At 48.6% G+C, this 12,600-nt stretch overlaps 1 protein-coding gene across 1 annotated transcript in view; it reads right to left on the minus strand.

The window, feature by feature from the left end:
• Nucleotides 1-48: 48 nt before the first annotated feature.
• Srrm4 (serine/arginine repetitive matrix 4) overlaps nucleotides 49-12,600 on the minus strand; it is a 100,790-nt gene continuing 88,238 nt past the window's right edge. The window contains exons 9-13 of the mRNA XM_048340913.1: nucleotides 10,560-10,864; nucleotides 5,873-6,064; nucleotides 2,997-3,107; nucleotides 2,240-2,380; nucleotides 49-319 (exon numbers count right to left, since the gene is read on the minus strand). Coding sequence (XP_048196870.1) covers nucleotides 49-319; nucleotides 2,240-2,380; nucleotides 2,997-3,107; nucleotides 5,873-6,064; nucleotides 10,560-10,864 — 1,020 coding nt within the window. The remainder of the gene's footprint in view (nucleotides 320-2,239; nucleotides 2,381-2,996; nucleotides 3,108-5,872; nucleotides 6,065-10,559; nucleotides 10,865-12,600) is intronic.

The raw sequence follows: 12,600 nt of genomic DNA on the forward strand, positions 1-12,600 counted from the left end.
ACGAAGCAAGGGGCCCTGTGGCAGCCGGTTCGAGGGAGGGCCCTTGCTTTAGCGCCTGGTGCTGGAATAGCTGTCCACCGAGCTGTAGCTGCGGCTGCGGCTCCGGGAGCCCAGGCTGGGGCTGCGGGAGCTGGAGCTGCTCCTGGTCCGGCTGCGGCTGCTGCGGCTGCGGCTGCGGCTTCGGCTGGGGCTACGGCTGCGCGAGCGGCTGGGGCTGGCGGCGCGGCTGCTGCCGCTGCTGTACCAGGAGGAGGCGCTGCTGAGGCTGCTGGACGACGAGGGGCTGGGCCGGTAGTAAGGGATGGGGCGCTTCCGGGCACTGCGGAGACCAAGGGGGCTGCGGTCGGGGCGGGTCGGGCCTCCTCCAGCCGCAGCCCGGCTCGGGGACGCGCAGCCCAGCCCGCCCTGACCCCTCCTTGGGGGCTAAGCAACCCCTAACAGGAATATGACATTTCCAGGACAGTCAGGCCACCTGCCCTGAAATGCCACAGGACGCCCCCAGGGCTCCAGCCCCCAACCCCCAACTGGCAATACAATCTCCATCTCAACTTTTAACCACAATTTTGTTTTGCTATTTTTTACTTTTACTAGAGCCTTCTATTTCCAGGATCTTCTAGTTTCTATTTCTAGCTTTTTTTTTTTAATAGTGCATCGTTTCTTTAAAAAAAAATAAATGTAGGGGCCTTTGTGAAGGGCATATCCATTTAAAGAAAATTATCTCAGCTGTCGTAGTTATGTAGTTACTGGGGGTGGGTGGGGAGGCAGAAGCAGTAAAGATGGACGGGAAGCATGCGCTGTGGAATATGGGGGGGGGGATGACTCCATGTCCAAAGAAGGCACATGTGACCCCAGGGGTCCCTGGGTTAAGGTGCTGATGCAGGACAGCCTATTTTTTTTTTGGGGGGGGGGTTGTCATTAAACCTTTCTCCCAGCTCTCAAGGCCTGAGAAAATCATTTTTGTTCAAACCACTAGCTCTCTCTGCCACAGCTTTACTGAAGTCTTACCCTAGTGCACTTTGCATTTACAGTTAGAGGAATGGAGGGAGGAAGGGTGAGTGAATACGATCATAATATTCGGTGTAAGTAAGTAAAAATGGAAGCAGGTAACTTGAGGTTGGCAGAAATGGGGAAGAATGATGAAAAGGTTGATGCTGATAGGGTGCACTGTACCATACTCGTAAACTGACAACGTTGAATTGGAACCCCTTTGTACAACTATTTTCAAATAATAAAAATTATATATATATATACACACGAACAAGCAATTAAAAAGAAGTGCATTTACATCTCTCTGCTCCCCTTCCAGTTCACCTGTATGATACTCCTGGGGTTTCATTTTTCCTTCTGGCATTTCATGCGAGAAAACCGGCTCTGGGAGGCCTCACAGCCAGGATTCAATGCCAAACCCAGTTTTCTCCCCCTCTCCTCGTGGTGTCTTCCTCTAGTTCCGTGCAGCAAGCACCTAAGCAAGCAATCCTGCTTTCCCTTCTCTACACTTCGGTCAGAGAATAATCAATCACACCTATATCGATTTAAGCCTGTCATCTGAGCGTGCAGGTCTAGGGTGAAGGTTGTTATCTCTTCCCAGAGGACAACCGTCAGGCCAACGCCTGGGCCAGTGGCCCTTAGCCAGTTGTTCTCCTCTCTCTCCCCAGTCTGCCTCCTGGGCCCCAGCTGGAACCCCCCAGCCTCTAACTCCATCCCAAGGCTAGACCCCACCTCTTCCCTCCAGCCCACACACTCCTAGAACCCCTCCTTTTGCTCTTAGGCCCTGCCTATATGCTCCCTTAGGTCCTCCCACCCGTCCCAGGCCCCACCCATATGCTCCTGGGCCCCGCCCACACTCTCCTAGACACAAACTCCCACTCTTCTGCATTTAGGCCCCCCCCACGCCCCAATACCCACTCACATGCTCCTAGACACATACTCATGCACTCAGACACCTAGGCCCCGCCCACATGACTCCCAAGCCCCGTCCACACGCCCCAACACCGGCTCTCCGCTCCCAGGCCCCAGCATTTATGCCTTAGGCCCCGCCCCTATGCTCCTGAGCCCCGCCCACGCGCACCAGCCCCGCCCAGCCCCCTGCCCCTTGCAGGAGCAGAAGTTTTGAACCCAAACCAATTTCAGTGTTTGGGAGGGGTGTCCCTGAGCTGCCCCAGTCTCCAGGGCCCAGCTCCCAGGAAGCATGAGGGGACCAGGGGTGGGCCGGCGGGTTCCCCCTGCCCTCTGGCCTCACCTTGTAATCCTTCGAGCCTCCAGGTGGCTCGGGGAGTCTCTCCGGCGCTTCCTCATAGGTGAGTAGGACCGGCGCCGCCGACAGGCTCGCTGGCGCTCCCTCTGCTGCGAGTCCTTCTCGCAGTATTTGGGGTCCCGCTCCCTGAAGGAGTGCGAGGGCAGGGTTACTGGGGAGCTAGGGCTGCGCTGGGCTCTCTGTGGGAGCACGTGGGAAGGGTGCGTCCACTTCCTCTCCTCACCTGCCCCCTCTCCCCGACTGGGGCTGGGAGGGGACTTGCGGGGAAGTGGGAGGGGGAGGGGGGCTCCAGGTGAGCACTGTGGTGTTGGGGAGCTGGGTGTGCGTGGGGAGGGGGGGAATGGGGGAGCGGCCTTCGCGGGGGCATTGCAGGGGTGAGGAGGTGAATGTCACCGGGACCCTGGTGTGGGTAAGAACGGGTGTGGGTGGGGGGGTGACGGGGGCGCTGAGCACAGGACTGAAACAGGAGAGGAGGTTGGAGCCTGGGATTTGAATTCTGGGGTGTGGTTGTGGGAATGGTCTGGGGTGGGGACATTAGGATGTCAGGGTAATATTTGGGCGTTATTGCTGCTCCTGATTGAGCGGAGGGAATTTTTTTTTTTTTTTAAAGAAAAGGGTCCTCATCCCTCAGTGTGGGGTAACAAAAAGGAACAGTTGGGCGGGGCTCGGGGGCGTGTCCGGGGGCGGGGCCTTTCAGAGGCGGGGCCATCCCGGGGCGGGACCGGCATGGGGCGGGGCCTACCTGCTGGGGCTGTAGCGTGAGTAGCTGGGGCTGCGTCGGGACCGCGAACTTCTGCTGGGCGGGCTCCTCTTGCCAGATTTGGAAGAATAGCTGGGAGAGCGTGAGTAGGACCTGGGAAGCAGGAGCAGACCTTGAAGAACCTTCTGCACATGTGCTCTAGGGTAGTACCTCACATCTAGGGTTTTGTTCACCTGGTCGCCAGGTGGGGGAGGCCCGCTCAGGAATCAGAGCTGATCAATGTCCCCATCCCCTTAAGTGGTTAGAAATAATAAGGACAATTCTCTCAAATATACTTGCTATCCTGGCCTTTTATTGGTGGTGTGACCTTGGGCAAGCGGCTTAACATCTTTGGGCTTCTTTTATCTATTCATTTTTTTTCTTTCATCTGTAAAATGAGAGTTATAATAGTACTTGCTTGCCCTGTAAGGTTGTGCAAATCAAATAAGCGAATTAGGGTAAATCGTTTAGTATATTGACATATTTGCTAAGTGCTAATTTAATTAGCACGTGGGGAATGTTAATTGTGGCTAGTTTATTATGTACCAGACATTGGACTAACACTTTCTCTGCCTTTCATTTCATCCTCAACCCATGCACCTTAGGGTTAGATACTATTTATCAGTTCCCTCCAGTAGATGGGGGACTGGAGATACAGAGAATGGATACATGAAATGGAACATTCCAGAAATAAACAGTCTCCTAAGTTTGAAGTTGTGTGTCAACTCTGAGTAGCAAAGTGAGGTTTCTTGTTGACCCACTCTGTATTCCCCAGGTGAATGGTTTTGACCAGACCCACCATCCACTCACTTCAGGGCTTGTTTGCAAGTGACCCCCCCCTCATTTCCTTACTAATGTTGCCCCCATCAAGGGTGAGCACAGTGGGGCTGGCAGCTCAGATTTGCCAGAGAGAAACTGTAGTGTCCTTCATATACATGGAAAGGTAAGCATTCTTCAGCTTACAGGAAAGCTGAAGTGGCTAAGATCTACTGTCTGAGCAAATCTTCCCTCAATGAAATTGAAGGAGAGGAGATCAGTGCTACCTTTACTCAAGCTGCAAAGTGCACCATAGGTGATTAGTTAAGATGGAAAAAGTAGTTATGATAGGGTTTGGTGCTCCCTGTGGGGTCATGGAACAAGTCTGCGGCAGACCCTGGGCCTGAGCTAGCTGTCGCCTCTGGGAAAGAGGCAGTAGTGCATTGAGAAATACTGTGTATATGCTAGCCTTAGGACTTGAACTCAGGGCCTGGGTGCTATCCCTGAACTTCTTTTGCTCAAGGCTAACACTCTACTATTTGAGCCACAACTCCACTTCTGGCTTTTTCTGTGATTAGACATAAGAGTCTCATGGATCTTCTGCCCCAGCTGGCTTCAAACCACAAACCTCAGAGCTCAGCCTCCTAAGTAGCTAGGATTTACAAGTGTGAGCCATTGGTGTGCAGCTCTCTTATTTCCTTTTTCTGGTTAATAATGTAACAATTAATGGAGTAATTTTTCTCTTTGCTTTGTCCACCAGGGAGCTCAGAGGTACATCTCCATAGCAACTATACATAATATGGGACAGGCCTTTGAGGATTTAAACTTCCTTTTGACTTAATTTATATTTTTCTCCTCAGTTTTCCTTCCTGCCTAATCTGTTCTCTCACTGACATCATGCTATCATGTGGAATGTGTGTGTGTGTGTGTGTGTGTGTGTGTGTGAGCTGCCTTATCTATGTTTTGGAAATAGATTGGTCTTGAAATAACCAACTACGTGAGCAAATGCATTTTAACCATGTGATTTCAGGAGAGGAATAGTCCTCCCTCTGTTGGGAGTTTTTTGTTTGCTGAAAAAGGCTGGTCTGGTTAAATAGGATGAGTAGAGTGTGCCAGTCCCTGAGGTGTGTGCCTATATACACCATAACATCATTACTCCCCATGAGGTTATCAGGTGATTATCAGTGGTTATTAAATTGGGAGGGGATGTTGTAGAATGGGAAAGGAGCCACAAAGATCATTCTAACTGCAGTGAGACTTTGCAATTTTGAGGGGCATTCTTGCATATGGATTAGTCTTGTGACTAAAATCATAGCTAATACTACACTCAGACTACATTATTAGTATACTGTATAGTGTGTATGTAGTATATATATGTGTGTGTGTGTGGTCTATACTATCATATAGTATAGTATGACTACATATAGTTTAATACTGTATATAATGTACATATCTATAGTATATATACATAATATGAAGTATATGTAGTATCTAGTCTATATAGTATATAGTGCATATGCACTGCATACCACATATAGTATGTACTTTAAATTATGTATTAAATATACTATGTATATAGAGCATAGATAGTGTGTATGTATGTATATTTAGTGTATATAGTGTGGTATATGTAGTGTACGTGTGTGTGGTACATATAGTCCATATACACTATATATATGTGTGGGTGTGTGGTCTATACTATCATATAGTATAGACTATATAGTATAATACTGTATATTATATATATCATATAGTGTATATACATAGTATATAGTATATGCACACCGCATTTAGTATGCATTTTATATAGATACTATGTATATAGAGTATAGTGCATTTGTATGTATACTGTATATAGTGCAGTCTATGCAGTGTACATACGTGTGTGGTATATATAGTCCATATACACTATGTAGAGAGTGTTTTTCAAGTACGCCTCTAAGCACGTTAGGCTTCTCAGAGCCACCCATCAGGAGTGGTGGGCTGTGAAGTGTCTCAGCTCAGCGAGGCTGACTGACTTCCCCAAGGCCATGCACGAGTCGCCCTGGGTGAATGGGTGGAGGCTGCGGCTGCCTCACCTTGCTGCTGGTGAGGAGTAGAGGGGAGGCGACAGCCTCACTCACCTTTCCTCCGAGGAGGTGGAGCGGCTCCGGGAGTACCTGGGGGAGGCCCTGGGATCAGGGGATCTGGAAGAGTGGCTGGAGGATCGCGTGCTGTCATAGGAAGGGCTGCGAGAGCACGCCTTCAGCGGGGGACTCCGCGCCGAGCCGGCCTTCTTCACCTCAGTGCATTCGGGACATGGAGACTGAAACCCCCTGTGGGAGGAAGAGCAAGGTCACCACCCAAAAGCCATCTCCTCCGAGGGCCTCTTCAGCTGGTACTCTCCTCTCCGCCTTTGCCCGGAGGACAGTGGGCTCCCCCAAGTCCAAAGCCACCCTCTGAGGAGATGGGCCACTGATGGCACCCCTGGGTGTCGGCCACGCACCCCAGGGCCACGCCACAAGCACTCCACGAGGTCAGTGTGGGCATGACATGAAATCGCCTAAGTCACACACGAAGGGATTTCTTCTCCTTCTGGTCTCTCTCTTTAGTCCCTGATGACATTAATGAGAAATCCATAGCTGAGGGTTCTGGTGTGTTCTTAACACCTCACTAGCACTTTGTAATCTCCCAAAGACAGGAGGAGGGAGAAGGTGTCAAGTTCAGAGCCTTGGACAGGAACCTAAAGGGGATGGCAATTCAACGCATTGTTTTTTAATCAGAGGTCATTTTATGGGGGGGTCTTCTAGGTCAGGTCAGTGACCTTAACCTTTTTCCTGTTTCCGATAGTACCATATACTTTCTTATAGAAACAGCGAGTCTGTTACGGTAACTAGATGACCCCACAGACATAGTAAAAAGTTTTAGAAAGGTGACCTATGGTTGGTTGAAGTTTGAGAATCTTTGATGGAATCTGTTTTGCAGAAGGAAGTATTGAACCCTCCCTCCCACCCCCCTCAACCCCCCCCAAAAAAGGAATGTGGGGCTGGGAATATGGCCTAGTGGCAAGAGCGCTTGCCTCGTATACATGGAGCCCTGGGTTCGATTCCCCAGCACCACATATATAGAAAATGGCTAGAAGTAGCGCTGTGGCTCAAGTGGCAGAGTGCTAGCCTTGAGCAAAAGGAAGCCAGGGACAGTGCTCAGGCCCTGAGTCCAAGGCCCAGGACTGGCCACAAAAAAAAAAAAAAAGGAATGTTTAGAAGCTTGGTCAGAATCCTTCCAAAAGACAAGGTCTTTGCCTTGCATTCTCATCCTGTCCAGGGCCATATTGGATGGTTTGGGGCTCTCCACCAAGACCTGGAATTGGGGCAGGAGTCAAGTTCAAGTTACATTCGTGTGGTTGCAGCCTTGGTGGTGAACATGCTCCTGCTCACAGCCCTAGTATCAGCAAGTCACTCCTCTCAGCTTCCACTTTGAATTGCAGAGTATTCATTCCTCCTGGACCATCCATCTGCTCTTTCCCTGGTCGCCTGCCTTCCAGGGTTGGGGCTTCTGCTCCTTCTCACTTGACATCTAGTTACGATTCTGCCTTCGTGTGAAGCCCCCTTTTCTGGAAATTTCCCTTCCACCCCACACTGGGATGAGGGTCTATCTACCGTAGACCCTATTCCCCAGTGACAAGGAGTCACTTGTATCTGTCCCCTCTTACCCTGCCCATCGAAGTCCTGGGGTACAGGGCTTATAAGTCCCTGGACACTGTCCTTGCACCTAGGTGGGTGCGTATGGCCTGTGTCATCAATACATAGGTATGGATGGACTCTTTGAACCTCTTCAGCATCATGTTATGGAGTCCTCCTGTCCACCTGATGAAACTGGTCTTTCAAGTGGGTGCCATTGGCAGAGGAGGCTCAGAAGGGCTAGCTACTTGCCTCCAGCCACCCGGAGTCTGAAACTCTGCTCCATCTCCAGCTCCCCTCTTTTCAGTGACTGTGACCCCCTTAGTTCAAAGCTGATGTCTGTGTGTCTCACTGAAGCCTTCTGCCCATGGCTGGTATGGGACAGCTAGCTGCTCAAGGATTTCACCATCATTGGTTCTGCATGACTTAATCCAACTGTCTATGGAGATCAAATGAAGCAGGAAACCTCTAGATGTCTCCTGGATTTGGTTCTGGAAACAACTTCATCTTTGGCTGATGATGCTGTCACTTATTAACTAGCTTTTCAATCACCCTGAGCCTCAATTTGTCAGTCATTTTTCCAAAAAGGTTATAACGGAACCCTTTTCACAAACCTCTGATGAGGAGCTAAGGTAGGCTATTTAGGGGGAAACACTTTGTAGAGCACCTAACATGTGCTGGGGCTCAATGAATACTGTCATTATTGTTCCTTATTATTTTTTGTGTGCCAATACCGGAGCTTGAATTCAAGTCCTCCTTGTCTCACTTGGCTTGTTTGTTCAAGGCTGGCCCTCTACAACTTGAGCCACACCACTGCTTCCAGCCTTTTTTGCTGGTTAATGGGAAATGAGCATCTCATACACTTTTCTGGCTGGCTTTGAACTATGATCCTTCAGATTTCAACCTCCTGAGCTAGGAAGACAGACAGGTGTGAGTTGCCAGAGCCCAGCTTGGCATTTTTAGAAAGTTGTCACCGTGACTATTGCTTTTCTCTGTTTTCCCTTTTTAGCAACACTTCAGTCTATCAGCAGACACATCTGCAGTCTCCCTCCCCCATCTGGGAACTTCATTGCTTGTTTGTGGACATGGCAACACGTTGACTCTGAACCAGCTCTGGCTCCCAGCCAAGCTTGGGTATAAGCAGAGGCTGAGGATGTCCTGAAGCGGGCAAACCAGGACTACAGATGGCTGCCAGGAGGGTTGTCCAAGACTAAAGTGGGCTGTGCACTGGGGACAATTGTCCCTCTGTCCTTGTAACAATCGTGCTCTGTTTCCGTTGCTAAGGCAGGCGACATCTTTTGAAAATCTTGGCCACTGTGAACAAAGACAGACTCCCATCACAGTAAGAGGCAAGCCTCCCTGTTGCAGGCAAAGTGCACCAGCCAAGCCCCTCTCCTGCACACTCATGCATGAGGCCCACCAATGAGAAACCCCAGAGGCAAGTGCCCACGCTGGTTTGAAGGCCTCGGCAGCAAGCCGTCAAGTGTCTGGCACTTCTGGTAACAAGCCGAGGGCTAAATAACTGAACAAATAGTGCAGACAGATGCTCTAAATGTGTTAGTGACTCTGTTTCTTAGTTTCCTCTCTGATTATCATTTTGCTGTGAGTTTTCTTTTAGGGGAGGGAGGGTAAGATAATAGGGATGAATGAAATAGTGGCTCTGTGACTAGATTCAACATAATAGGGTGGAAGTATAGTTTACAGGAAACTATCTTAGCTAGGTGTGTGGACATTAAATAAAATACCTCTACCTAAAAATTGTGCCAGTAGGTAGCTATCTGTCTGTCTATGCATTGGATTAATGAGCCTTTATTTAGAGTAGTGTCATTTTTTATAGAATAATAGAGTCATAAATGCATAGAGAAATTCCGTACACCCCACCTGCCAGACACACCCACCCCTCCTGGTCAGCAAATCCTCCCCCACCCCAGCAGGGACTATTTGTTGAGAGGGAAGAATTTAAATCAACCCCCCAAATCCATAGTTTGCATTGGTGTTGCAGCTCTTAGGGCCTGGAGTCATGTGTAGTGATGAACATCCATCATTGTCACTTCATTCAGAATGATTTCAGGGCCTTAAAGGACCTCTGTGACCTGACTCTTCATCCCTCCCTCTTCATCTCACCCCCTGGCACCCACTGGTCTTTTTCCTTGCTTCATAGCTTTCCTTAGCCCCAGCATGGCACTGAGTTAGACTGGCATCTTTCACTTGGTAACACACATTGAGGGGCCCTCCTTGCTTTTCCATGGCTTGCCAGCTCTTTCTTTTATTAACGACTCTTATTGCATTGTCTGGATGGATCATAGTTATTATTATTTTTTGTTTTGTTTGTCTTTGTTTTTACTCAGTCACCTACTGACGGGGTAGTTTGACTGCTCTTAAGCCTTTATTGATGATAAAGGAACCTGCTATGGACATACATGCGCAGGGCTTGGTATGGATATGTTTACAGCTCATTTGGGTAACTATTGTAGTGTATTCTTATTCTTATTATTTTAATGAGAGCAACTTCAGATGCCATTAATGTGAAGGCTTTCTCCTGAGATGCTGGGTAAAGTTGACATCTGCTTTTCCCCCGCTAGGCCTCCTTTCTTCTGGCTGCCAGCGCTCTGGCTTTGCCTGCAGAGGCATCTGGGAAAGCCAACCTTATGAGTCTCAGGGGGTGCATATGACACAATCCAGTCGGGGAGCTTTGCAGTCCCCGGGCCACAATGATTGGTCCAGGAGTGAATAAGTAACAACCTAAGCTGGGACAAGCAGAGTCAGCAAACACCTGGCCTGGCTGTTTGGGGCTGACATTTTTTCAGGGAGGAAGAGAGACTTCTTCTACTGGCTAGCTAAACAGAGTATTTCCCGCTTGTTCCCTGATGCTTGGGAGGCTGGAGAGGAGACCATCACAGTGCAGGGAACAGAGCCAGCAGATGCAATAGGAAAGACAAATGACCAAGGATATATATGTTTTGAGTTTCTGGATCCAGCTAGACCTGAAGCTACAACTCTAGGATTTAAAAAAAAAAAAAAGTAAATCCATTTGTTCTTTTCTCTTCAGCAAAGAAAAGAATTCTGGGGGACAGGGTGCCATGAGTGTGAGAAGCTGACATTAAAGTGGGATTCCCCCCACTTACCCCTGCCCACACCCCAGTACACTGACCTTGATTCTCTGCCCCTGCTGGTGGGAGAGAGATTCTCCAAAATGGCCCCCTTGTTCTGGGGTGAAGAGGTGGTGAAGGAGTTCCCTGAATCAGAGCTGTCGCCACCGTTGAGGTCTCCTCTCTTGCTCAAGCCCCCATGGGGGCTCCCCTTCTCCGGGCCCTGAGACCTGGCAGAGCTGGCTTGGGTGGAGGGTGGCGAGGAGGTATCGTTGCCGGAGTCGTACTCCTGGGAGCGTCCTCGGGACGTGGCAAGCCGGCTGGCTGCTTTGCTAAAGGGGTCAGCGGCAGGCTCAGACCCAGTGATCTGAAATCAGAAAGACCCATTGGACAACTGCTGAGCTCCGGGCTGGCTGTGTTTAATTAACCAAGAATGTTAGCCATCATGAGGCACTGGAATGATAGCAAAGAGAGAGAGGAGAGGAGAAAGAAGAGACGCCAAATAAAAAACAAGAGCACAAATTCCTGAAAGAATACCACAGAAATAGGAGATAGAGAGATAGATAGATTTCTTTTAAACCCCCTAATAGGATAATTGGAAGATAAAATAAAAATCTATCATGCAGAGAAAAAAGCATGCGATCCAGATGAAACAAAAGTAAAGAGAAATTATACAAAATTTAATTCCTAATGAATGAACTCAAACAAAAGAAACAACTTAATAGAAAGGGAGGGTGTGTGTGTAAACACCCTTAACCTAAAATAATAATTTTAAAAATAAAGGAAGGGGTAGAGGGAAAAGAAATAGGGTCTATGGGCCTCAACAAATATACCTTGGAAATTAAGAAAAACAAAGACAAAAAAATAGGAGATAAAGCTAAAATCTTGAACTTCAGCTAAATCCTCAATGAATGTAACATTTCTTTTTGGTTTACTTATTTTTTTTTTAAGCCAAAGTTGCCTGAATAGAATCCTGAGCAAATGTCACATGGGGAAAAGCAATGCAATAAAGAGGAGAGTTTTGTGTTTTGTTCTTTTTTTTTTTTTTTTAAATAAAGTCAAGGTCACAAACTGACATTTGAGCAGTTTTCAACTAAAGGGAAAAAGAAAGGAAAGGGGAGGGAGGGGGCAAAATAAATGTAAGTCAAATAGTTTGACTGAAAGCAAACAAATAAACAACAAAAAAGTCTCTACGGGTATTTGTGTGTGTCTTTTTCCCCTTTGTAGATCTTGAGTGGCTGCTAATAAATTCTCTCATGTCTTTGCGGATTATATCCACTTACCAAGCAAGAACTCCTCCTTTAGTAGGTAAGGTGTAAGAGAAAGGGAAGAGCGGGTAACGTGAGTCCATTATCAGAGTCTCAATGACAAGTAAAAACACACACCTTCCTGCACAAGCTCACACTCAGCCCTCAGCTTGGGAGTAGTGGCGCTCTCTGGACCTGTGGGGGCATCCATTCTGTTGGTTTTCCTCATTCATGGGGGGTCTAACTAAGTTAACCTAGTCCATCCCTTTATGCCTGGGTAGGTTTGAGATACCCCTCCCCCCCTTTGTGAAAACAGAAAGGGAGTGTGTCCTTACAACTGGGGGAAGGGGTTGGAAGGGACCTGGAAATACGGCTGGGGTGGGGGAGGGTCATTGGGATGGATGTCCAGGATGCTGTCTGAGGCTGATCTAGAACAGATGGCATACAGACAGCGAAGAGAAGAGCCCTTGGGAAGTTAGTCACCACTTGGAGAATGACAATGAATGGTTTTCCTCAAACATCAAGCCAGGATGGAGCATGGCTGAGAGGACACAGCCCTGGCTCCCAACAACACCACACTTAATACTATAGGCAAGAAGGATCCCCTGCCATGGGCCTAAAATTACTAGGACTAGCCAGCCATCTTTATGGGGATGGAAAACCTGTAGGGCCAAGAGGAAGCCATTGCACCCCCTAGACCACTCTGCATCTCTGCCATCCCAGAATTCTCTGTTCCCCTAGTCCTTGGGCACCCTTCCAGGGCCGTTGTATATCTCTACCCACAGAAAACAAGATGGCTGTCAGAAAGGAGGAGTCATCATGGCAGGCATGCCTGACCCTGGGACTGGAGCTCCTC

Source organism: Perognathus longimembris, chromosome 3, assembly GCF_023159225.1.
Source record: "Perognathus longimembris pacificus isolate PPM17 chromosome 3, ASM2315922v1, whole genome shotgun sequence".
In the NCBI taxonomy this organism is placed as follows: Eukaryota; Metazoa; Chordata; class Mammalia; order Rodentia; family Heteromyidae; genus Perognathus; species Perognathus longimembris.